This window comes from Rhinopithecus roxellana, chromosome 2 (assembly GCF_007565055.1).
Source record: "Rhinopithecus roxellana isolate Shanxi Qingling chromosome 2, ASM756505v1, whole genome shotgun sequence".
Taxonomy (NCBI): Eukaryota; Metazoa; Chordata; class Mammalia; order Primates; family Cercopithecidae; genus Rhinopithecus; species Rhinopithecus roxellana.
In genome coordinates, this window is record NC_044550.1 from 128,861,290 (window position 1) to 128,888,289 (window position 27,000).

At 39.2% G+C, this 27,000-nt stretch overlaps 1 protein-coding gene across 4 annotated transcripts in view; it reads left to right on the plus strand.

The window, feature by feature from the left end:
* Positions 1-27,000, plus strand: part of CORIN (corin, serine peptidase) — a 272,512-nt gene that overhangs the window by 37,909 nt on the left and 207,603 nt on the right. For 3 of the 4 annotated variants that reach the window (XM_030919664.1, XM_030919673.1, XM_030919682.1), the window contains exon 2: positions 10,214-10,358. The exons of the other annotated variant lie outside the window; for it this stretch is intronic. In XM_030919664.1, the coding sequence (XP_030775524.1) occupies positions 10,214-10,358 (145 nt within the window). The remainder of the gene's footprint in view (positions 1-10,213; positions 10,359-27,000) is intronic. 4 annotated transcript variants of the gene reach the window in all.

Sequence of the window (27,000 nt, forward strand, 5' to 3'; positions counted from 1 at the left end):
TGTGATTTTTGCACATTGGTTTTGTATCCTGAGACTGGTGAAGTTGCTTATCTAAGGAGATTTTGGGCTGAGACAATGGGGTTTTCTAAATATACAATCATGTCACCTGCAAACAGGGAAAATTTTATTTCTTTTCCTAACTGACTTTATTTCTTTATTCCTTTATTTCTTTCTCTTGCCTGATTGCCCTAGCCAGAACTTCCAACACTATGTTGAATAGGAGTGGTGAGAGAGGGCATCCCTGGCTTTTGCCAGTTTTCAAAGGGAATGCTTTCAGTTTTTGCCCATTCAGTATGATATTGGCTGTGGGTTTCTCATAAATAGCTCTTATTATTTTGAGATACGTCCCATCAATACTGAATTTATTGAGAGTTTTTAGTATGAAGGGTTGTTGAATTTTGTCAAAGGCCTTTTCTGCATCTATTGAGATAATCATGTGGTTTTTGTCTTTGGTTCTGTTTATATGCTGGATTACATTTATTGATTTGCATATGTTGAACCAGCCGTGAATCCCAGGGATGAAGCCCACTTGATCATGGTGGATAAGCTTTTGGATGTGCTGCTGGATCCGGCTTGCCAGTATTTTGTTGAGGATTTTTGCATCAATGTTCATCAACGATATTGGTTTAAAATTCTCTTTTTTTGTTGTATCTCTGTCAGGCTTTGGTATCAGAATGATGTTGGCCACATAAAATGAGTTAGGGAGGATTTCCTCTTTTTCTATTGATTGGAATAGTTTCAGAAGGAATGGTACCAACTCCTCCTTGTACCTCTAGTAGAATTCGGCTGTGAATCCATCTGGTCCTGGACTTTTTTTGGTGGGTAGGCTATTAATTATTGCTTCAATTTCAGAGCCTGCTATTGGTCTATTCAGGGATTCAACTTCTTCCTGGTTTAGTCTTGGGAGAGTATAATTGTCCAGGAAATTATCCATTTCTTCTAGGTTTTCTAGTTTATTTGTGTAGAGGTGTTTATAGTATTCTCTGATGGTAGTTTGTATTTCTGTGGGGTCGGTGGTGATATCCCCTTTATCATTTTTTATTGCGTCTATTTGATTCTTCTCTTTTTCTTCTTTATTAGTCTTGCTAGCGGTCTATCAATTTTGTTGATCTTTTCAAAAAAACCAGATTCTGGATTCATTGATTTTTTGGAGGGTTTTTTTTGTGTCTCTATCTCCTTCAGTTCTGCTCTGATCTTAGTTATTTCTTGCCTTCTGCTAGCTTTTGAATGTGTTTGCTCTTGCTTCTCTGGTTCTTTTAATTGTGATGTTAGAGTGTCAATTTTAGATCTTTCCAGCTTTCTCTTGTGGGCATTTGGTGCTATAAATTTTCCTTTACACACTGCTTTAAGTGTATCCCAGAGATTCTGGTATGTTGTATCTTTGTTCTCATTGGTTTCAAAGAACATCTTTATTTCTGCCTTCATTTCATTATGTACCCAGTAGTCGTTCAGTAGCAGTTTGTTCAGTTTCCATGTAGTTGAGCAGTTTTGGTTGAGTTTCTTAGTCCTGAGTTCTAGTTTGATTGCACTGTGGTCTGAGACACAGTTTGTTGTAATTTCTGTTCTTTTACATTTGCTGAGGAGTGCTTTACTTCCAACTATGTGGTCAATTTTGGAATAAATGTGATGTGGTGCTGAGAAGAATGTGTATTGTGTTGATTTGGGGGGGAGAGTTCTATAGATGTCTATTAGGTCCGCTTGGTGCAGAGTTGAGTTCAATTCCTGGATATCCTTGTTAACTTTCTGTCTCGTTGATCTGTCTAATGTTGACAGTGGGGTGTTAAAGTCTCCCATTATTACTGTATGGGAGTCTAAGTGTCTTTGTAAGTCTCTAAGGACTTGCTTTGTGAATCTGGGTGCTCCTGTATTGGGTACATATATATTTAGGATAGTTAGTTCTTCCTGATGAATTGATCCCTTTACCATTATGTAATGACCTTCTTTTTGTCTTTTGATCTTTGATGGTTTAAAGTTTGTTTTATCAAAGACTAGGATTGCAACCCCTGCTTTTTTTTTTTTTTCATTTGCTTGGTAGATCTTCCTCCATCCCTTTGTTTTGAGTCTATGTGTGTCTCTGCATGTGAGATGGGTCTCCTGAATACAGCAAACTGATGGTTCTTGACTCTTTATCCAATTTGCCAGTCTGTGTCTTTTAATTGGAACATTTAGTCCATTTACATTTAAGGTTAATATTGTGATGTGTGAACTTGATCCTGCCATTATGATATTAGCTGGTTATTTTGCTCGTTAGTTGATGCAGTTTCTTCCTAGCATCGATAGACTTTACATTTTGACATGTTTAGCAATGGCTGGTTCCTGTTGTTCCTTTCCATGTTTAGGGCTTCCTTCAGGATCTCTTGCAGGGCAGGCCTGGTGGTGACAAAATCTCTAAGCATTTGCTTGTCTGTAAAGCATTTTATTTCTCCTTCAGTTATGAAAATTAGTTTGGCTGGATATGAAATTCTGGGCTTAAAATTCTTTTCTTTAAGAATGTTGAATATTGGCCCCCACTCTCTTCTGGCTTGTAGAGTTTCTGCCGAGAGATCTGCTGTTAGTCTGATGGGCTTCCCTTTGTGTGTAACCTGGCCTTTCTCTCTGGCTGCCCTTAATATTTTTTCGTTCATTTCAACTTTGGTGAATCTGACAATTATGTGTCTTAGAGTTGCTCTTCTCGGGGACTATCTTTGTGGCATTCTCTGTATTTCCTGAATTTGAATGTTGGCCTGCGTTACTAGGTTGGGGAAGTTCTCCTGGGTGATATCAGAGTGTTTTCCAACTTGGTTCCATTTTCCCTGTCACTTTCAGGCATACCAATCAGACGTAGATTTGGTCTTTTCACATAATCCCATATTTCTTGGAGACTTTGTTCATTTCCTTTTACTCTTTTTTCTCTACATTTCTCTTCTCGCTTTATTTCATTCATTTGATCTTCAATCGCTGATACTCTTTCTTCCAGTTAATCGAGTCGGTTACTGAAGCTTGTGCATTTGTCACGTAGTTGTTGTGTTATGGTTTTCATCTCTATCAGTTCTTTTAAGGTCTTCTCTGCCTTGATCATTCTTGTTATCCATTCATCCATTCTTTTTTCAAAGTTTTTAGTTTCTTTGCGCTGGGTGCATAGTTCCTCCTTTAGCTCTGAGACGTTTGATCAACTGAAGCCTTCTTCTCTCAACTTGTCAAAGTCATTCTCCGTCCAGCTTTGTTCCATTGCTGGTGATGAGCTGCGCTCCTTTGGATGGGTAGATGCACTCTGATTTTTTGAATTTCCAGCTTTTCTGCCCTGCTTTTTCCCCATCTTTGTGGCTTTATCTGCTTTTAGTCTTTCATGATGGTGACGTACTGATGGGGTTTTGGTGTGGGTGTCCTTTCTGTTTGTTAGTTTTCCTTCTAACAGTCAGGACCCTCAGCCGTAGGTCTGTTGGAGTTTGCTTGAGGTCCACTCCAGACGCTGTTTGCCTGGGTATTAGCAGTGGAGGCTGCAGAAGATAGAATATTGCTGAACAGCAAGTGTTGCTATCTGATTCTTGCTCTGGAAGCTTCGTCTCAGGGGTGTACCCTGCTGTGTGAGGTGTGAGGTGCTGGTCTGCACCCAGTAGGGGATGTCTCCCAGTTAGGCTACTCAGGGGTCAGGGACCCACTTGAGCAGGCAGTCTGTCCGTTGTCAGATCTCAATCCTCTGTGCTGGGAGATCCACTGCCCTCTTCAAAGCTGTCAGACAGGGCCATTTACCTCTGCTGAGGTTTCTGCTGCTTTTTGTTTAGCTATGCCCTGTCCCCAGAGGAGCAGTCTGCAGAGGCAGGCCGTCCTCCTTGAGCTGTGGTGGGCTCCACCCAATTCGAGCTTCCCAGAGGCTTTGTTTACCTACTTAAGCCTCAGCAATGGTGGGCACCCCTGCCCCAGCCTTGCTGCTGCCTTGCAGTTAGATCTCAGACTGCTGTGCTAGCAATGAGGGAGGCTCCATGGGCGTAGGGACTCTGGGCCAGGTGTGGGATATAATCTCCTGGTGTGGCATTTGCTAAGACCCTTGGTAAAGCGCAGTATTAGGGTGGGAGTTACCCGATTTTCCAGGTGTTGTGTGTCTCAATTTCCTTTGGCTAGGAAAAGGAATTCCCTTCCCCCTTGCACTCCCCAGGTGAGGCAATGCCCCGCTCTGCTTCAGCTTTCACTGGTTGGGCTGCACCCGTGGACCAGCGCCAACTGTCTGACACCACCCAGTGAGATGAACCCAGTACCTCAGTTGAAAATGCAGAAATCACCCGTCTTCTGTGTTGCTTACACTGGGAACTGGAGGCTGGAGCTGTTCCTATTCAGCCATCTTGGTCGCACCCCCCTGAAGATTATTTTTATCTTTCAACCTTTTCTGAAGTAACTTTGTACTACAACAAGAGTCAGTTTGTCTGCCAGTTTACCCCCAGTACAGTTATATCATATTTCGTTAAAAGCCCTGATGAAGAGATTAAGATACAATTTTCTTAAAAGAATTTATATTTTAGTTTGATTATCAAATTAAACATACAAATTTAAAAATACACATGTATGCAGATATACACTGATACACTACATCAGGGGCTCACCTACTTTTTCTATAAAGGACCAGATAGTAAAGATTTCAGGCTTTGAGTACCATATGATCTCTGTTGCAAATACTCAATGTTGTTATAGTAGCAGGAGAGCAGTATAGACAGAATATAAACAAATGAATATGGCTGTATCCAACAAAGCTGTATGTACAAAAATATTAGGTGCGCTGAGTTTGGTCCATGGACTTGTTTTCTGATACCTGTTCTATATATTTAAGATGTAAAATTTATCACAAAAGATAATCCAACCAATTAGAAAATAATTCTTGGCTGGGCACAGTGGTTCAAGCCTGTAATCTTAGCACTTTGGGAGGCTGAGACGGGCAGATCACGAGGTCAGGAGATCAAGACCATCCTGGCTAACATGGTGAAACTTGTCTCTACTAAAAATACAAAAAAATTAGCCAGGTGTGGTGGTGGACGCCTGTAGTCCCAGCTACTTGGGAGGCTGAGGCAGGAGAATGGTGTGAACCCGGGAGGTGGAGCTTATAGTGAACCAAGATGCCCACTGTGCTCCAGCCTGGGCAACAGAACAAGACTCCATCTCAAAAAAAAAAAAAAAAAAAAAAAAAAAAAAAAAAAAAAGGAAAGGAAAGAAAAGAAAAGAAAATAATTCTCACTTGGTTTCTTCTGGGCTGAACTCCTGCTTTAGAGTAACCTGGTTGTTGGCAGCTATTCCTACCTTCAAGAATTATCTGGACAAACCCACCTAAAACCCCTAGTCAGGAATGTAGCTCCTGTCAACCCCTCAGACAGAAGATTCAAATAATCTCTGCTGGATGAAAGGGAAATCTGGCTGTGACATCTGTCACCCCATTGATCACCAGGGTTGAATTGGCTGATCTGCCTGGCTAGGCAGCTGTCCCCTTCCCCCCTCACCACTCCATGTGCATCTTCCCTGAAGCTGTGTGCTCTGTCAAAGAGGATGACCATCCCTGACAGGTGAGGACCCATCTTTGGTCAGGGGTATTCAAGTAGGTGCACTCCCCCACTAGAACCTCCACACAAGCTCTCAAATATTCTCTGCCGTTTGCAGCTGTGGATGTGCCCTCAAGAATGCACCATGTGTTGACAAAATCAAATGCTGCCTGAAGGTAAAAAAGGGTAAAGACTTATGTACTTGAAATGTCAACTATGATCTCGTTGACCTTTGCAAACTTGATAAAATGGACTCAAAACTTTGTATACCCTGTGTAAATCCAAAGCCCTCCCCAGAACCTCTGGGTGCATGGCTCTCATGATCAGCTCTGGTTCCAGGCTCTGCAATCTTGAATTAGTTCAGCTTTGGGGTCATTTTTCACATTGTCTTTTCTCATCATGCAAAGATAATACAGCCTCTTTCTTACTCTGGCTATAGTGTGGAGAACAGGTTAGGGAATGCATGGATAAATATAGGTAAACCAGATAGGAGGAAGTGTTTGCAGTATTTCAGGTGAGACATGTTTATTTTTACTATAATGTAGCATCTATGAGACTACAGAGTTTTGTTTTGCATATTAATATATCCCAAGTGCCCAAACAATACCTGACACATGATAGTTGTGCAATTACCTTTTTTGAGATTGCAAACCCTGGAAGAATACCAGATATGGGGATTAAAATTGTTTATTTGGTTCCAGACTTGTTGAGTTTTAGTTACTTTTACAACCTCCAATGAGGAGATGTCAAGTGGTCAGTTGCATATAATGGTCTGGAGATCAGAGGAAAGATCTATGATTGTTATTTAAAGATACAAGTCACCTATGGAGGGCTACTAATTGGAGATAAATGTGTGGATGACATTGCCTGGGGAGTGAGTGAATGTGAGAATTGAGCCTTCAAAAATAGAAGGAATGACCAGAGAGGCAGGAGAAAGAGAAGCCAGAGGAAGAAAGTGCTTGATGGCTATCTGAAATTTTGACCTCTCAAATGATACCAAGATGGCATACAATTGTGGTAAAATGGTACATTGTGCCAGTTTGAGTTATGCTTTTAAAATAAATGTAGTTCTTAAGATACAAGAAACGAGATTTCACTAACAAGATTAGTAAAATATAAGAACATTTGGAAGGCTAAGGTGGGTGGATTGCTTAAGCCCAGAAGTTTGAGATCAGCCAGAGGAACATGGCGAAATCCTGTCTCTACAAAAAAATTAGCTGGGTGTGATGGATGGTGCACACTTGTTGTCCCAGTCACTCAGGAGACTGAGGCAGGAGAATCTCTTGAGCCCAGGAGGCAGAGGTTGCAGTGAGCCGAGATTGTGCTACTGCACTCCAGCCTGAGTGAGACCCTGTCTCAAAACAAAACAAAACACCAAAAAAAAAAAAAAAAAAAAAAAAAAAAAAAAAAAAAAAAAAAAACCAAAACCAAAACCAAAAATAAAAACAACAACAAAAAAAAAAAAAAAAAAAAAAAAAAAAAAACCAAAACCAAAACCAAAAATAAAAACAACAACAACAAAAAACACATAAGAATGACATGCTTTACAAATATGTGCAGGTCCAATCAGATGCATCATTCCCTACCCTTGCCATGGAATGCTGTGCCTGTGCTCAACTTGATTTCAAGGCTGAGGAAGGTGCTTGTGGAAGAGGGATTCCATTTGGAGAAAGGATTGTTTAGAGACCATGGAAACAAAGCTTAAGGATGATTCTGGTTGTTTATTTCACCTGGCATTTACTCAACAGAGAAGTCTGAGAGTTGCCTTGTATTCAGAGGAACCTCGAAGGGCCTGTGCATAATGTAGCATTTGCAACAGTCCTAAGTGGCCATGAGTGCAAGAGGAAAGTTATGCAAGTTATTCAAGAAGAAAGTGCTGAAGTATTGAATTTCTCCTGCATATTTCTTCCTCCTCTCCCTTTGAAAAAAGCAGTCAATTATCTGGCCGGGCATGGTGGCTCACGCCCTAATCCCAGGACTTTGGGAGGCTGAGGCGGGCGGATCACGAGGTTAGGAGTTCGAGACCAGTCTGGTTAACATAGTGAAACCCTGTCTCTACTAAAAATACACAAAAAATTAGCCAGATGTGGTGGTGTGCACCTGTAATCCCAGCTACTCAGGAGGCTGAGGCAGGAGAATTGCATGAACCTGGGAGGCGGAGGTTGCAGTGAGCCAAGATTGTGCCATTGCACTCCAGTCTGGGTGACAGAATGAGACTCCATCTCAAAAATCAAACAAACAAAAAAATCAATTATCTTGTCACTGAAGAAAATGTTTAGTCTAATCATGAGTATCGTTTTTGGAGGTCCAGTACTTGATATATACTTAGATGAGATATTAAAATGGGCCTCTAGCATTTTCTCCGGTGACTCTTTACTTATAAATGCTAAATGAGATGTATCTGGCTCTAGCAGTCCAGATGGCAATGAGCCATTGTGAATTCGTCACTCAAGGTTATCCCTATAATGCTTTTGTGATCACCTTAGCGAGGAAGCTTCTTCATTGTTGTAGAAGTTAAATACATTTCATAATTTCTTACCTCTCTGTATACACTTTGCAACTTTTTTTTTTAACTCGTAACAGACTTTTTCAGGGGTACTTTTCTCAGAATTATGGCTGATTCAGGGTTGTTCTCTGTACAATATCTTATGTGATCTTCCAGAAAATTATATTTCTATCTTTTGAATTCTTATGTCACTTTAGCTGTAAGAGTCATGGTGCTTATCATTTGCTATCTTGCAATATAGTTATGTTATTCATGTACATATCATCTCTCCTACAAGACTGTGAGCTTTTGAGAGACAATGGTTTGAAGTCATTGTCATATCCTTCATTATTATTATAATTAGTAGGTGTTCAGTAACTAAGTAAAATAAACAAGTATCAACTTGTTTCTGCCATTAACTTTGTTGACCTGTGGTCCCACACTTCTGTTTATTGATTGATTTTTTTTGTAGACAAGTGTTGTATATAAGCCTGAAAGGGCACTGCCTATCCAATAATGGTGTTGTAGTCAATGTGCTATTGCAGATCTCATATTATATTGCACCAGTGCTATGTCTTCTGGAAGATCAATTGTAAATTAACTGTAAATGATAACACGTTGGCTGGTAGCTTAATCCAGGTACAGAGGAAATGGATCAGTAAGACATTAACCTAGGAAATGAAGCTCTTCTCAAGTTAACAACATTAGTTATTTCAAATAATGTCTCTCATGGAGAATTCTTAAAATTACAGAAGCTGTCATCATATTATGTAGTGAACACTGCTTGCAATATGGGTTAGTGAACCTGTATTCCCAGATAGAGGGAGTAAAGCAGAAATGGGAATTACATAAGCCTTGCAATTCAGAAGAAGCCATCAAAATTGTCTTTGCATCTATGGGAAATAATCAAATACTGGTCAGGAAGTCCTGAGAATATTACAGGACCATTCTGTTAGAATAATTTCTTGATTATTATAAGGCTCTTTCTCAAAGGTCATTCATTTAAAAAAAAAAAAGTTTGGTATTTATTACAGAGGAAGAACCAACAAAACCTGTTGATGTATGGCATAGGGGTAATGAAATGGGGAGTCTTTGGACTCCACTCTCCATATTGGAAGGGAGGAATTTCTGTAAACACAAATATGAAAGTCAGGAGAAGAACTAGTTTGAAGATAGAGAGAGAGAAGGCTCATCTTAGTTTTGGACTTGTTAAGAAGAGAGGCTACTACCCACCAGGCATTAGAAGTATGTAGTGTAACTCTGAAAGGAGTTTAGAATGCAAGAGAGATTCAGGAGATAGTTACACAGAGGTTACAGTTCAAGTTCTGAAACTGTCAGAGGAGAAAATGCAGAGTTAGAAGTCCAGAGAGAGTCATGAGAAATGCCTTCATTAAGGAGACCCAGAGAGTTTCTTGTAGTGATTCAAAGCCCTTTTAGTACCATCTCAGATGTTTTTTTGAAGTCACTGCTTGAAGCTAGCCATTTGTAATAAATGAATTTCCAGATATCATTTCTGGCAAGAGATTGAACTAAGCAAAATTTGAAGCATTTGAAGACAAGAACTTTATCTGAACCATCATTTTTGCACTTTGACATCCTCTCACAAGGGATGGGGCAGCATGGACAGCCAAGGATGTCCTCAAAGTTGTTAGCGTTTAATTGGCAATCAGGGCAGGCTCCTCCTTATATTTCAACTTGTCACTAAATGCATGGTCAGTAACAGCAAGCCTGGCTGAATTATTAATGACCAAATACTTATTTTATCCAGATTCATTCACATTTTGTTTAGACTAATGAGACAAAAGAATGAAGTCTGGATAATATTCTGTCTACACCCACTTACCAATTTTGTATCACTGTATTAGGCAGTCTTCACTTCTGTTGTAGCTTTGGTCCAGGGTGAGGTTTTGCCATGTTAATTCATAGCCCTTTGGAATTATACCAAATTGACAAATATATTTTAAAAAAGCAAAATGGGATATTGTTAAGAGCCCATATACTTCTGAAAAATGTTTCGGAAATAGATAGTTTGCTCTTCCCTGAATGTAGATGTACAGTTATCTGTTCATTTATTGGCATGATTTGGTGACTAAGCTCATTTCATACCCTAAAGCACAAATAGTAAAATCTTTTTGGAATGGTGCTGTTCTAAATGGATAGCTGTAACCTAAAATTTCATACCTTGTATTGTAAAACTAAAACCATGTTACGCTTTCCTCTTTTACTTTAGGTCTTGAGAGCTGATGACAATAACATGGGCAATGGCTGCTCTCAGAAGCTGGTGACTGCTAACCTCCTCCGGTTCCTATTGCTGGTCCTGATTCCATGTATCTGTGCTCTCATTCTCTTGCTGGTGATCCTGCTTTCCTATGTTGGTGGGTGAGGCCATTATTAAAGAAAAATGAAGTTAAAGTGAAAATTAGCATGATTTAGAAGAGTGATTTCTACTTAGTACTTATTTAACCTAAAGTGTCAGTCAATGAGAGGATTATCTGTTCACAACGTTCTGCAAATCTGCAGTTTCAGCTACTGTAACCACTCTACTGGTTATTATTATTAATATTAATGAATGAGTTTATGAATGTAAAACATTTAAGGAATGATTATTAGGTTGCAGGCACTTTGAAAGTTCCTGAGAACTCCAGGATGGTTAAATTAGTCCTTTCTTAGGAGCTCACAGTTGAGAGGAAGTGATGATTATCACACAAGGCAACACATGTTTAAGATAGAAGTGTATACAAGGTCCTGTTGGCACATTCAAAGAAAGCATCATGGAGAGTTAATGTTTTAACTTTGAAATTAAGTTAATAGAAATTTGGGTTAGAAGACAGTAGTTCCGGAGTCACATTTGGCAGAGAAAATAACTAGTACAAAAGTATAACCCCTTGAAAGATGAACATAGATTTAGAAAACTGGGCGAAAATTTGGCAGTGGTGGGAAATGCAGCTAGACTGATAAAGTCCGAATGAAACAGGATCTTACATTTTCATACTAAATACTAAAGGATTTGGGGTTTAGCATTTAGATCACTGGTTTTCAAACTCTATTCCATGGTAACAAGGTTCTAAGGAGGAGACTTAAGGATTGCACAAATGTTTGCTTTGACTTTCATTAAAAAAAGCCCAGATCTTAAATACACACTCAAACTAAATATTGCATACCACATTTTTAACCAAGTAAAACCCAGAAACCAAGTAATATGTGCTGACAGGTTAACTCATTAATATTTACATCTTGCTATCTTTTTCTAAATGAATGATACTTTAAGTTTGAAAGGTGAACTTTTTGGAAAAAGCAATAAACTATTATCACTGGTAGCTACCTAATGATATGAATCAGGATTTTTAAAAATATGTGCAATCAAATAAAATAGAGAAATAAATATCAAGACGATGCTGATCTAATTGCATTGCCATTGATTTTGAATTTTTAAATTTTGCCAAACCTCCTTATTATTTTCTTTTTCTTTTTCTTCTTCTTTTTTTTTTTTTTTTTTTTTTTGAGACGGAGTCTTGCTCTGTCGCCCAGGCTGGAGTGCAGTGGCGCGATCTCGGCTCACTGCAAGCTCCGCCTCCCGGGTTTACGCCATTCTCCTGCCTCAGCCTCCCGAGTAGCTGGGACTACAGGTGCCCGCCACCTCGCCCGGCTAGTTTTTTGTATTTTTTAGTAGAGACGGGGTTTCACCGTGTTAGCCAGGATGGTCTCGATCTCCTGACCTCGTGGTCCGCCCGTCTCGGCCTCCCAAAGTGCTGGGATTACAGTCTTGAGCCACCGCGCCCAGCCCTCCTTATTATTTTCTTACTGGTTTATAGAACTTACACACTTAGATCTTACAAAGTAAGTTAATCACAGTAAAATACAGCTCATGTCTATTTATAGATATTAGGCTTTTATATGATATTTGTTTGAAAATAACATTGATCTGCTATAAAAATGATTACAAAACACTGCTATGGGTGGTGGATTACCACTGGAGGATCTTTCCAAGAAAGGAGAACTCTGATTATTTTGCATTTGCAAAAGGCAATAGAACTGGATATACTACAGAGTACTGAAGGCAGAAAGAAATGAAGGCAGGGAGACCAGTTCGGGACTCTGACTCTGGTCTAAGTAAAAGGTGATAAGGGTTTGAAATAAGGTGTTGGATGCATTAAAATCAATATAAATCAAAACTGGATTTTGATATGAGGGAGAGAGGAGTCAAGGCTGACTCCTGGATTTCTGGTTTGGGTAACCAGGTTTCTAAAAACACTGTTTGTGGGTACATAGTGGGTGTGTATATTTATGAGGTATGTTACATAATTTCCTATAGGCATGTAATAAGCAATAACCACATCATGACAAATGGGCTCTCCATCCCCTCAAGCATTTATACTTTAATGTGACAATAATCCAATTATAATCTAGTTTATAATCCAATTATACTCTATTATTTTTTACAATCCAATTATACTCTATTATTATTATTTTTTTGACATGGAGTCTTGCTCTGTTGTCCAGGCTGGAGTGCAGTGGCACAATCTCGGCTCACTGCAAGCTCTGCCTCCTGGGTTCACGCCATTCTCCTGCCTCAGCCTCCTGAGTAGCTGGGACTACAGGCGCCCGCCACCACGCCTGGCTATTTTTTTGTATTTTTAGTAGAGACAGGGTTTCACTGTGTTAGCCAGGATGGTCTCAATCTCCTGACCTTGTGATCCGCCCATCTCAGCCTCCCAAAAATCTATTATATTTTTATAATCCAATTATACTCTATTGTTTTTAAATGTACAATTAAACTTCTATTTACTATAGTCAACCTGTTGTGCAATCAAATGATATCTTATTAATTCTTTCTAACTATATATATATTTTTACCCATTAACAACCCCCACTCGTCTCCCCACCCCCTACCATCCTTCACAGCCTCAGCCTCTGATAACCATCCATGTATTCTCTGTCTCCTTGGGTTCAACTGTTTTGATTTTTAGCCCCTAAAATAAGTGAGAACATATGAAGTTTGTCTTTCTATGTCTGACTTATTTCACTTAACATAATAACCTCCAGTTCCATTCATTTTGTAGCAAAATGACAGTATCTCATCCTTTTTATGGCTGCATAGTACTCCATTGTGTATATGCACCATATTTTCTTTAGCCAATCATCTGTTGATGGACATTTAGGTTGCTTCCAAATATTGACCAGTGTGATCAGTGCTGCAAAAAACATGGGAATGCAGATGTCTCTTTGATGCACAGATTTCCTTTCTTTTGGGCATATACCCAGCAGTGGAATTGCTGGATTCTATGATAGCTCAATTTTAGTTTCTTTGAGGAAACTCCAAACTGTTCTTTATAGGGATTGTACTAATTTACATTCCCATCAACAGTGTACGAGGGTTCCCTTTTCTCCGTATCCTCACCAGCATTTGTTATTATTGCCTGTCTTTTGGATATAAACCATTTTAACTGGGGTGAGGCGATATCTCATTGTAGTTTTGATTTGCATTTCTCTGATGGTCAGTAATATTGAACCCCTTTTCATATGCCTGTTTGCCGTTTGTATGCCTTATTTTGAGAAATGTCTGTTCAAATCTTTTGCCCATTTTTAAGTTGGATTATTCAACTTTTTAAAATAAAGTCGTTTGAGCTCCTTGTAAATTTTGATTATGAATCTCTCATCAGGTGGGTAGTTTGAAAATATTTTCTCCCATTATGTGTGTTGTCTCTTCACTTTGTTGATTGTTTCCATTGCTGTGCAGGAGCTTTTTAACTTGATGTGATCCCAGCTATTCATTTTTGCTTTGGTTGCCTGTGCTTGTGTGGTATGACTCAAGAAATTTTTGCTCAGACTAATGTCCTGAAGAGTTTCCCCAATGTTTTCTTTTAGCACCTTCATAGTTTGAAGTCTTATATTTAAGTCTTTTATCCATTTTGATTTGATTTTTGAATACAGTGAGAGATAGGGGTCTAGTTTTATTCTTCTGTATGTGGATATCCAGTTTTTAAAGCACCATTTATTGAAGAGACTATCCTTTCCCCCCTGTGTGTTCTTGGCATCTTTATAGAAAATGAGGTCTCTATAGGTGTGTGAATTTGTTTCTGGGTTCTCTATTCTGTTCCATCAGTCTGTGTGTCTGTTTGTATGCCAGTATCATGCTATTTTGGTGACTATAGCTCTGTAGTATTATTTGAAGTCAGGAAATGTGATTCCCCCAGTTTCATTCTTTTTGCATAGGATAGCTGTGGCTATACTGGGTCGTTTGTGGTTCCATATAAATTTCAGAAGTGTTTTTTCTATTTCTATGAAGAATGTCTTTGGGATTTGGATAGAGATTGCATGGAATCTGCAGATTGCTTTGAGTACTATGGAAATGTTAACAATATTGATTCTTCCAATCCATGAACATCAAGTATCTTTCCATGTTTTTGGTGTCCTCTTCAATTTTTTTTCATCAGTTTTTAGTTTTCATTATAAAGATCTTTTACTACTTTGGTTAAATTAATTTGAAATCTGGGCCCATTTGTGTCCATTCTTCTTGGGAAGGTGTTTTGGGTCTTCTAAGGGACTTGGGCCTGAGCCCCTACAATGCTGCAATTCTTGAAGACTTATAGAGAAAGGCACTGCCTTGGGGGTGCTGGATAAAGTCTGAAAGAATTCTCTGAATTGCCAGGCTGAGACTCTCATTCTCTTCCCTTACCTTCTCCCAAACAAACAGAGTCTCTCTCTCTCTCCCTGTGCTGAGCCTGCTGGAACTAGGGGCAGGAACACAAACATACCCCTGGCCGCTACCACTGGGACTGTGCTGGTTCAGACTTGAAGCCAGCACAGCACTGAGTCTCACCCAAGGCCTGCTATAACCACTACTTGGCTACCATCTAAGTTCACTCAAAGCCTTAGAGTCTACAATCAGCAGGTGGCAAAGCCAGCCAGGTTTATGTCCCTCCCTTCAGGGCAGTGAGCTTCCCCAGGCCCCAGGTGGGTCCAGAGATGCTGTCTTGGAACCATGGATTGAAGTGAAAAACCTTAGAACTTCAGCTGGTGTTCTATTCTACTGCAGCTAAGCTGGTACTCAAACCATGAGACAAAGCCCTTCCCACTCTTCCCTCCCATTTCCATTGGCCAAGGAGCCTCTCCCTGTGGCCACCACCACCACCAACCCATGGGGGCTTTTGCCAGGCCACCACTGATGTTTCACTTAAAGGCCCTTCAGTCGGTTTATGATGCATGCTTCCAGGCCTGGGACTCACTCTTCAGGACAGTGGACTCCTCTCTGGCCCAGGGCAGGTCCAGAAATGCTAACTAACCAAGAGCCTAAGCCTAGACTCAGGGACCCCAAGAGCCTGGTTGGTCCTCTACCCCACCGAGGCCAACCAGGCATCTAAGGTGCCAGATAGAGTCCCCTTTACTTTTCCCCCTGCTTTTCTCAAATAGAAAGAGTCTTTCACCATAGCCACCACAGTTAGGAATGTGCAAGGTCACATCTGAAGCCAGCACATCTCAGAGCCCAAGGCTCACCGCATACAACCTGGGTATTGCTGTTGGATATTCAGGGCCATGGGGCTCTTTGGTCAGCAAGTGCTGAATCCTACCAGGTCTCTGCTGTGACAGACAAGCACTGAGTTCAATGTAAAGTCCCCCAGTTGCTGTGCTCTCCCTTTACCAAGCACACCGATTTCTCCGTGCCACACACCCACTGCTGGAGGATGAAGGAGAGGTGGCACAAGCACTCCCTTAGCCACCCCAGCTTGTGTCTCTGTAGGTCACGTGTCTCCCAGTCCATCGGCTCTGAACCCAGCTCAGCACTAGGGCTTGCCTAGGAATTACAGTCCTTGTGGCCTAGGCTGTCGCTCAGGTTCACTTAAAGTCCCAGAGCACTCCAGCCTGCAGTGGTGAGGCTTGCTGGAACTCAAGCTCACCACTGTGATGGGCAATTACCCTTTGGCCAGGACCTATCCAAGTGTTGCCTCTGCTTTCTGCTGTGACAGGGCAGCACTGAGTTCAATGCAAAGCCTCATAATCACTGCACTCTGCCTCTCACAAGTGCCCACATTCTCCAAGCTGCATGGCTACTGCTGGGGGATGGGAGAGGATGGTGTCGGCATTCAAAACTATCCGTCTTGGTCTCTTTAATGTCTTCTTCAGTGATATGAAGTTAAAAGCAGGTACTGTGATTGCTCACCTGATTTTTGGTTCTTGTGTTAGTGACTTTTGTGTGTAGTTAATTGTTAAAATTTGGTGTTCCTTTGGGGTGAGGGACAAGTGCTATAGACTTCTATCAGGCCTCTTGCTCTGCCTCCTGTGTCTAACCAGGTTAGTTTTGATGCTACCCGTTAACATAGGAAGTAAAGGTGCAGGAACCTGATACAGGCAGATGAAAGAAAGACTGGAAGGTTGATTTGTGTATTAGAGATTCTTATGGGACAACCAAGTACAATGGAATCATAGTTGAATTCAACAGTGAAAGCAGGTCAAGAAATGAAGAAAAATGAGAAATCCAACATGTTGCTTTCCTAAGGAATTTCAAGAGAAATCGTGACCAAATATGATGTTTGGCTTCTGTGACAGAGCAGCACTGACTTTAAAATTTAACTTCCAAGTCATTGGCATAGGACTGAAGCTAGGGGATCCAGCGGGGAGATTGAGAAGGGAGGTCTGCCATGCATGCGGCAGTCTCAGTGGCAGTTGAAGCAGCGTGAGTCGATGAACTCTGAAGAGAAAATGCATCAATTGGAAGCTGAGGGCAATGCTCTGGAGGACGCTAGTGTTTAAGGGGCAAACAGGAGGGAAAAAGAGATACAGGAAGACTAGAGAAGGAAAGGAACCCAGAAATGCTGGCTTTCACAGATGCCAGAGGTCAGAGGGTGACCAAGTAAGAGGAAGACAGAATGAGTGCCCCAGCCCAGGAAGACTGAGGGTTTTCTGTGGGAGTTTTAGTCACTTCTTGCTCTGTGGTGTCACCTGTGGTCTGCACTCAGGCTAAGACAGTAAACCGTCCTGAAACTCATCTCTGCCACTCTCTTCTTCTAAGAGTCAGCACCCCTACAGACCTGGCCTGCTTCTCCTGCCTCTCCAGTGCCCTTCAGTAGTTGTCTTTTTGTGTTTTGTCCAGAGTTTATAGTTGTTATCTCTGGACAGATCTGTCTGGTAAGAGCTTCCTCAGCTATACCACTGTCATTTTAAAAAGTCTGTTTGTCATGACACTGTTCATTGGCTCACACGCTTTGAGGAACACTTCCTTTCATTCTCAGGATCTAATGCTAATATAAAATGTAAGTACATTTAAATACATCTGTGCTTAGAGGCCTCTGAGCAGAGGGCAAAGGAGGAATGCTTTGCTTTAAATGGGTTATTCTTTTTAATTTTATTAATTATTAGTTAATTAATAATAATTTATTCTTATTAATATAATATACCATTCGATCCAACCATTTAAAGTCTACAATTCAGTAGTTTTGAGTATATTCATAGATAAATGTAACCATCACTGCAGTCTGTTTTAGGACATTTTTGTCATCTCAAGACAAAACTCTGTACCCTTTAGCTACTACCCAATCTCTCCCCATCTCCTCTCCCCTAGCCCCAAGCAGCCACTAATCTGTTTTCTTTCACTATAGATGTCTCTATTCTAGACATTTTTTATTACCATATGTGGTATTTTGTGACTGGTTTCTTTCCGTTAGCATATGTTTTTAAGGTTTACTCACATTGTAGCACATATTAATACTTTATTCCTTTTAATGGCTAAACAATATTTCATTGTATGGATATACCATAGTTTATTTATCCATTTGTCAATTGATAGACATTTGGGTTATTCCCACCTTTTGGCTATTATCAATAATCCTTCTATGAATACTTACGTGTATGTTTTTGTGGGGAAATACATTTTCATTTCTCCTGGGTATATACCAAGAGCGGAATTTTGTATCACTTATGTAACTGCTCCTAAATGCTATTTTGTTTATATGTAGGCAAACTTTAGGAAGTGGGGGTTTTCCCATGCATCTTCAAAATCATTCTTTTAGGAATTCCAGACGCAGAAAACAAATAACCTCATTATAAAGTGGGCAAAATACATGAACAGATGCTTCTCAAAATAAGCATACAAGTGTCCAACAAACATGAAAAAATGCTCAACATCACTAATAATCAGAGAAATACAAATCAAAACCACAGTGAGATACCATCCTCACACCAGTCAGAATGGCTATTATGAAAAAGTCAAAAAACAACAGATGCTGTTGAGAAAAGGGAACATTTATATGCTGTTGGTGGAAATGTAAATTACTTCAGTCACTGTGGAAAAAACTTTTGAGATTTCTCAAATAACTTAAAATAGAACTACCATTTGACCCAGCAGTCTCATAACTGGGGATATATCCAAAAGAAAATAAATAATTCCACCAAAAAGACACACACTCATGGCAGCACTATTCACAATAACAAAGACATGGATTCTGAGAATTGTGGTGGTTCCAAGGTGGATAAAGAAAACGTTGGGGCTGGGCGCGGTGGCTCACTCCTGTAATCCCAGCACTTTGGGAGGCTGAGGCGGGTGGATCATGAGGTCAGGAGATCAAGACCATCCTGGCTAACATGGTGAAACCCCATCTCTACTGAAAAAAAAAAAAATACAAAAAATTAACCGGACGTGGTGGCGGGCGCCTGTAGTCCCAGCTACTCAGTAGGCTGGGGCAGGAGAATGGTGTGAACCTGGGAGGCGGAGCTGGCAGTGAGCTGAGATCGTGTCACTGCACTCCAACCTGGGTGACAGAGTGAGACTCTGTCTCAAAAAAAAAAAAAAAAGAGAAAGAAAACGTGGGATATGTGTGTGTGTACATATGTGTACATATGCATATGTATATATTACTTAATATATTATAAATTCACAATATTATATATTATAATTATATTATATATTATTACATCATAACATATTATAAATATACATCTTGCAACATTTAAAGTAAAATTATTTTGATATGTTGAGAAACATTTAAAAGAAACAAAATTAGCTATGATGTAATACTGTTCGTTCCTTTAACAAATATGTATTGAGTGTCTGCTATATGCAACACAGTGTGCTATAGGTATTGGGCACAGCAGTGAATAAAGTCTACCCTCAGGGACTCCACAGTGAGAGAGGAAGGCATTAAACAAATGATCACTTTATTAATTAATTACAACAGAAGTTCCTGCTATGTGGGAAGAGACAAGGTGCTAAGAGAACTTATGACAGGAACAGAACCTGGGCTGAGACGAGGGAGGATTCCCTAGGGAGTAAGTAGTACTTTGAACATGAAATCCACAATGAGGATGTTGATATAAGAGAGTGACAGGGTCTGGTTGTAGCATTTATTTATTTATTTATGTGTTTATTTATTCATTCATTAAACCATTGTAATGAGGTATAACTGACATAAAAAAAGCTGCACATACTTAATGTATCACAACCTGATGAGTTTGGAAACAAGTATATACCTGTGAAACCATCACCACAATTTCTGCAATAAACATATCCATCACCTCCAAAACTTTCCTCACATCTTTATTATTTTTTTCCATGATTAGAACATTTTGCATAAGATCTACCCTCTTAACAAATGTTTAAGTACACAAAGAAGTATTAACCATAGTCACTATGCTGTATAGTCATCTCTAGAACTTACTTATCTTGCATTACTGAAACTTTATACCCTTGGATATCACCTCATTTCCTCTTCCCCTCTGGCAATCGCGATTCTACTTTCTGCTTCTATGAGTCTATTTTAGATTTCTCATATAAGTGTGAACATGTAGTATTTGTCGTTAGCATAATGTCCCCCAGGTTCATCCATGTTGCCACAGATGATAAGATTGTCTTCTTGTTTAAAGCCAAATGATATACCATTGTGTGTATGCCACATTTTTAAAATTTATTCATCTGTCAGTGGACATTTAGGCTGCTTCCATGTCTTGGTTATTGTGAATAATGCTGCACAGAACATGGGAGTGCAGATAGGAGATCCTGATTTCAATTCTTTGGATGTATACCCAGAAGAGGGATTGCTGGATCATACAATAGTTCTATTTTTAATTTTTTTTGAAGGACCTTCCATTCTGTTTTCCATAGTGGCTGCACCAATCTACATTCCTACTAATTTGTTATCTTTTGTTTTTGATAATAGCCATCATAACAACCATGATGTGACATCTCTTTATCATTTTGATTTGCATTTCGCTAATGACTAGTGATGTTAAGCACCATCTCATATACTTACTGGCTATGAGTATGTGTCTTCTTTGGAGAAATGTCTATTCAGATCCTTTGCCTGTTAAAAAAATCAGGCTACCTTTTCTTTTTTGCTATTGATTTGTGAGTTTCTTATTTTTATATATTTTGAATATTAACTCTTGATCAAATATGTGGTTTACAAATAATTTCTCTCAGCTTTTACGTCTACTCAACCTCTGTTTTGCTGTGCAGAAGTTTTCAGTTGGATGTAACACGGCTTGTCTTTTTTTTTTCTTTGTTGCCAGTGCTTTTGATGTCATGTCTAAGAAATCTTTGTTAATAGGATTAACAAGAATAAGTACTTAGGAATAAACCTAACCAAGGAAGGGAAATACTTTTACACTGAACACCATAAAAAACTGATAAAAGAAATTAAATCAGACAGAAATAAATGAAAAGACATTTAATGTTCACTGACTGAAGGAATTAATATTGTTAAAATGTCCATACTACCCAGAGTGATCTATAGATTCAATGCATTCCCTAGCTAAATCCCAGTGGCATTTTTCAGATGAAACAATCCTAAAATTCATGTGGAGCCACGAAAGATCCCAAATACCCAAAGCGATTTTGAGCAGAAAGGACAAAGACAGAGGCGTCAAATGTGCTGATTTCTAACTATATTACAAGGCTACAGTAATCAAAGCAGCATAGCACCAGAATAGAAACAGATATATAGACCAATGGAACAGAATATAGAGCCCAGAAATAAATCCACATATATATGATCATCGGATCTTCAACAAAGGTGTGAAGAGTATACGAGGGGGAAAGAATAGTCTCTTCGACAAATGGTGTTAGGAAAATTGCATATCCACATCCAAAAGGATGAAATTGGACCCTTATCTTATACCATCATACCAAAATCAAGTCAAAATGGATTAAAGACTAAAACATAAAACTGGAAACCATAAAACTCCTAGAAGAAAACATCGGGGGGAAAAAAGGCTCTTTCAAGATCTTGGAAATGATTATCTTGGTTGGGACTTCCAAAAGGTGTCATTGGCAGCTGTATGGAGAAAGGGTGTTAGCTTTAGAAGGTGTCATTGGCAGCTGTATGGAAAAAGGGTTACAGCTGAGTATGTGGCAGGGAGTCCTATAAATGTATGGGGTATAGTCTGAATTAGTTTTTTCAAACTATTCTTCACCTCTATTTATTCACCCAAGTTTTATTCCAAAAACTCTCATTAGAATGCTTCTGACTTTCTTTCTCAGCCTGTTGAAGACTTGGTTTTAAATATTCATCTGGTCATTTCATTCATCCATATATATCTAAAATAAATTTATTTTAGCCATAAGCTTATGAAAAATAGCTTAAAATTACATTTCTAGTTTTCTTAATATGATGGAAAAATGTATGTATGGCTTCTTAATTTTTTAATGAAATGAGGAAAAAAGAAAAATTATAGTGGTATGTAGATATAGGAAGTTTAATAAACTGTTCATTTTTCTTGAATTCAATAAAAATATTTCTCTTTAGAAATGACCTTTCTCCTTGAAAATGCTAGATGAGCTGGAGATCATCGAACTTAAATACAGTTTTCTCTTAGCAAATTTCTCAGCAGTTTGTGGCTTTTACAAGAATTTGGAGGTAAAAGAATCTTAACTTCCTAACTTAAAATGTATTCTCAGTATCACTTAAAAATAGAAAATCTCCCAAATTCTTATTTCTTCACACCCAAAATTTAAGATTATCTATGATCTTTCATGACCTGACTCCACGTTACTTAAGACTTCAAATTCTTTGAATAAATCTGGCTTTCTGTTGTAAATTCACCAACAGAGGATCCTCAAGCATGAGAATTTTTTTTCTTTAACTACTGAGGCCCAAGGTTATATATTATGTCTAAAGCTTTTTGAAATGGTAGTCTAAAGCCTTGCTCTCAAGTGTGGCCCATGGAATAGCGGCATCAGCATCACTTGGAAATTTGTGTAAAATGCAGAATCCAGAATCTCAGTCCCCACTCCAAACCTGCTGAATTTGCATTCTAACAAGAACCACCCCAGATGATTCCTATACCTCTATCAGTCCCATTCTGATCCTCTCTTTCACTTCTTTTCATACTCCTATATCTATACTTAGCAAGCCCACCAGTGTCTTTTTATCCAATGTGCTTCATTGGAAACCAACATGTATTTGAGCAAGACTTTGAAATGAAGAACCCGTGTTTCTCTCTGTGTCTGTGTACATCAGTTCATGGTAAGAATGTTCACTGTTAGTTGGTGCCAGCAATGCTTTCTTCTCCCCAGATGTGCTATGCACATATGATCTTCCTTAGTGTTGACTACTACATTCATCTCATTATGCTCTTCAACTATGCCTTCCTATTGTCACCTCTGATTGTCCTTCAGTCTCTCTGGCTGCTGTTTCTCAGTTTCCTTATGCTAACCTTTCTCTAGCCGTCCATTACATGGCAGGTGTCTGTCCTCAGCTCTCTTCTCACTTTACACTGATACCCCTCTTGGCAAGGTCAGCCATTTCCATTAGTTCATTCATCATTCATACGTTCAACAAATATGTATGGAGCCCTACACTGGTGCTAGGTGTTCTGCTTGGGGATTGATGTATAGATGCATGGGACAGACAGTTCCACTTGAGTGCATATGTGCTACGATATAACCAGTGCGTGCTCTGGGAACACAAAGGAGGGACAGCATTGTTGGGGAGTCTGGTGAGGCATCTGTAGGAAATCATCAGATTCCTTCAAATTTGGGCTTTTTTTCCTCCCCATTGAATGTTTCACAGGCCCTTTATATTCAATAAAGTGTAACAACAACAACAACAAGCTCCTACAAATCTATTTTTCATACTCTATTATCTATTGTTGTAGTCAAGATTAGCTAGACTCTGTCATGTAACAACAACAAATCCCCCAATACTGGTGATTTACAAACCACAGTTAATTTATTACAATACTACATGTCCTTTGCAAGATGGCAGGGGGCCTGTGCTCATCGAGGTCTTTCAGGGGCCAAATTGATGAACTAGCCACCATCTTGAACCTTTGTGGTGATTGTGCCAGAGCTCTGAAGGCTCTTACATCAGCAATTAAATGCTTCTGCCTAGAAGCAACACTTTTTAGTTTTGCTTATAGCCTTGAACTTGAAGCAAAGGCTCACTCAAGAGGCCAGAGAATGCAGTGCTCAGCTTGTGCCCCGGTAGAAGGAGAGAGAATTGGAAATATTTGATGAACAGCACTAACGATATCACACCAACTCAGTTGGGGATACGTTTGTTTACTACATCATTCAAATCAGAGACCTCAAAGGGACCTTTCTCTCATGTTCATATGATTTTGCATCTTTGGAGCTTTCTCCCAATGTTCCCTTTGTCCTTAGGGTTTTGGCATTGGCTAAGGCTTTACTCTTTTCTCACTTGGAGTATTACAATAACCTTATAACTAACCTCTAAACTTTTAAACGTCACCCTGCTGCCAAACTGATCATTCTAATATGTTTCACCCTATTTAAGATATTTCTAAAATTTTCTATCACAAGGTAAATTCCAAGCCTTGTCCAAGACCTATCCTGTCTGGTGTCTCTTCCTTTTCCAGCCTTTTCTCTTACCAGGCTCCTGTGTGCTAGCCATATTTTTAAATTACTTGCTTCTGGGCCTTTTCGTATGTTTTTCCCTTTGTTTTATCAAGAAAATATTTCACTCCCTATTGCCACGCCACCCTCCTCCCTACAAATACTTTGCTTAAACCTAGAAAATCCCTAATCAGCTTTTAAGATTCACATTTAGGATACTCTTCTCTAAACAGGCTTTCCTGACTTTTTCAAATGGAATGAGGACAATCTCTCTACTTTTTGCTATCACATTGTCCTGTGCATATCATTCTCAAAGCACTTGTACCATAGTTTATATTAACATTTTTTAGACTGCATGCCTGTCTCCCTCAACTAATCTATAAACATCTTGATAGTAAAGACCTCTTACTAAATGTTGTGTTCTCAGCAGAGTAAGTATGAAATTCTTGGCACATAGAAAGTGCAAAGTAAATGTCTTTCACATGGCTAAAGATACAAAGCTAAGAAATTAATTTTAAAATCACATCATAGGAAGATAAATTCTGCAAGCACACAATGATTGATTTTTAAAACCTGTATGTTTTGTCCAAAATGAAAAGTGTGTGTGGGTATATGTATATGTCTATTTGTCATGTCCCAACTCAAATATTGGGCAAGTTAATTCACTCTCATAAACTTCAGTTTCCATCTCTCTAAAACTGTCAAAATGATTAATTATATTATCTGTTTGATAGGATTATTGGAAGGTAAACTCAGTTGATGCCTATAGTGAGGGAACTTAGCAAGGTGCTTGTATTAATTTCCTATTGCTCCTGTAACAAATTACCACAAACTTGGTAGCTTAAAAAGATAGCACAAATTTATTATCTTAGAGTTAAGAAGTTCAAAATAGGTCTCACTGGGCAAAATTTAGGTGTTTCTTCTGCAGACTCTAAAGGACAATCTATTTTCTTGCTTTCTCTAGCTTCTAAGGCTTCCTGTATTCCTTGGCTTGTGGCTCCTTCCATCTTCAAAACAAGCAATGGTCCGTTGAGTTTTTCTCACAGTTCGTGACCCTGACACATACTCTCTTATCTCCCTCTTCTACTTATAAAGACCCTTGTGATTATACTGGGCTCACCTGAATAATCCAGGATAGTCTCTTCATCTCAAAATTCTTACTTTAATCACATCTGCAACATCCCTTTTACCACATAAACTATATAAAGCAGAATATTCACAGGTTCTAGGTATTGGGATGTGTCATCTCTGGGGGAGCATTATTCTCCCTACCACAGTGCCCAATCTCTTCATTACAAGGAATCAGTAAAGTTTGACTTTTATTATTATTAGAATTATATAGTATTTCTTAAATATCATTAAATTGTTTTTTTGGCTATATAGCTGAAACACTTTTGAGCCAGACTATCTTAATACAAAGTGACTTTCTATTAATAATTTAGCATGAAAAAGCCATAATTTTCTCACTCCAAATTTGGGTTAAGTGATTCACTTCTGAAAATTAGCCATTTTGTGACACTGGGATCCACTTATAGTAAAATGAAATTGATATTTATCTGAAAGTACCGTAGTAGCTCTAAAGAAGACAATTTTATTGTGATTACCATCAATGTGTAGTAATGACTAACAGTTACGAAGAACTTAGTGCCAAGAGCCATTCGAAGTGTTTATATAGGTATTGGCTGATTTGATCCTAATGTTGTAGGACTTCTCCTTAGTTCAGCTAAAAGCTGGGTTCTTGTTACACAGTTATGAAAGATTAGGCTGACAGACACTTTGAACGGTGAGAAAACTGGAATTTATTGGGCGAAAAGGAAAAAAAAGGGAAACAGGGACTCTCAGCAAAGTGGGACTCCTGCTAGCCAGTTTCCCGCCTCACAAATTGAGTCCCAGATACCACCCCAGAACAGGAGAGGCCAGGCTCCTCCCCTCTGCAAACGGTGTGAACCTTCTGAGGCTTCACCCCATTGTGCGCTCCTCCCAGTGCCAGACCAGTCGGAGGTTCTGCCGGGGAGCCATTTTTATTTGGCTGTCTCACCACAGCCAGCCCCATGAACAGGTGTTTTATTTTTCCTTCCTTTTACGGCAGTTGAGACTTTGTCCAAAGTTTCAGGGCAAGTGGTACAGATGGGATTTAAACTCAAGTGGTCAGGCTGTAGAACCTGTACTTTTAACCATAGCACAATAAACACAGAAATGTAGAAAAGAATGAGGCAGTATTAGAAGAAAAAATACTCTACTTTGGGCTAGTATCTCTTAGCATTTTTATAGCTCATCATGATACAGGTTGAAAGCATTTAGTTTTATTGAGTTATAATACTTGCGCTTAAAAAAATGCATTGTAGACAATCAACTGTGTTGGGAGTTGGTCAGCTTCCAGAGATACTTGAAAACAAGTTGTCCAGTGAGTTCAGGCTTTTAAAGACATGTCCTTTAAGTTTATTCTCTCTCTCTCTTTCTCTCCCCCCAAAATATACTTTAAAAGCATTAACTACAGTGCCTCTCAAATATTATCTTTCTCTTTATTCTGCCAAATTGCTTTCAATACATAAAGCTTAAGAGTAATGAAGCTGCCTTTTTAAAAGAAAGTTGTTATCCAAGTCAGTGTTTTCTTAAAAATGTCAATGTTTCAGAGGACTTCTTAGGATAAACAGATGTTATGAACACTTTATTTTTATTTATTATTATTTTTTTGAGACAGAATTTCACTCCTGTTGCCCAGGCTGGAGTGCAATGGTGTGATCTAGGCTCACTGCAACCTCTACCTGCAGGGTTCAAGCAATTCTCCTGCCACAGCTTCCGTAGTAGCTGAGATTACAGCTGAGTAGTGCCCACCACTATGTCCAGCTAATTTGTTTTTTGTGTTTTTAGTAGAGATGGTGTTTCACATCAGGGTGGTCTAGAACTCCTGACCTCAGGTGATCCACCCACCTCGACCTCCCAAAGTGCTGGGATTATAGGCATGAGCCACTGCACCCAGCCAGATGTTATGAACACTTTAAACACTGTTTGGTTAAAATGATAAAGGAAAGATTAAAATGATAAAGGAAAGATTATTAATAAGGCTAATTATTACCAAAAAGGAACAACTGTTGAAATATTTTATATGACAAGAAACTCATTATAAGGGAATTACTTGAGGATACAACCGTGAACAATTGGCATTTGCTAAAAGTATGTTGACAGAACTGGATGCCTACTCACGGGTTCAACAAGATTAAGTAAATCAACTT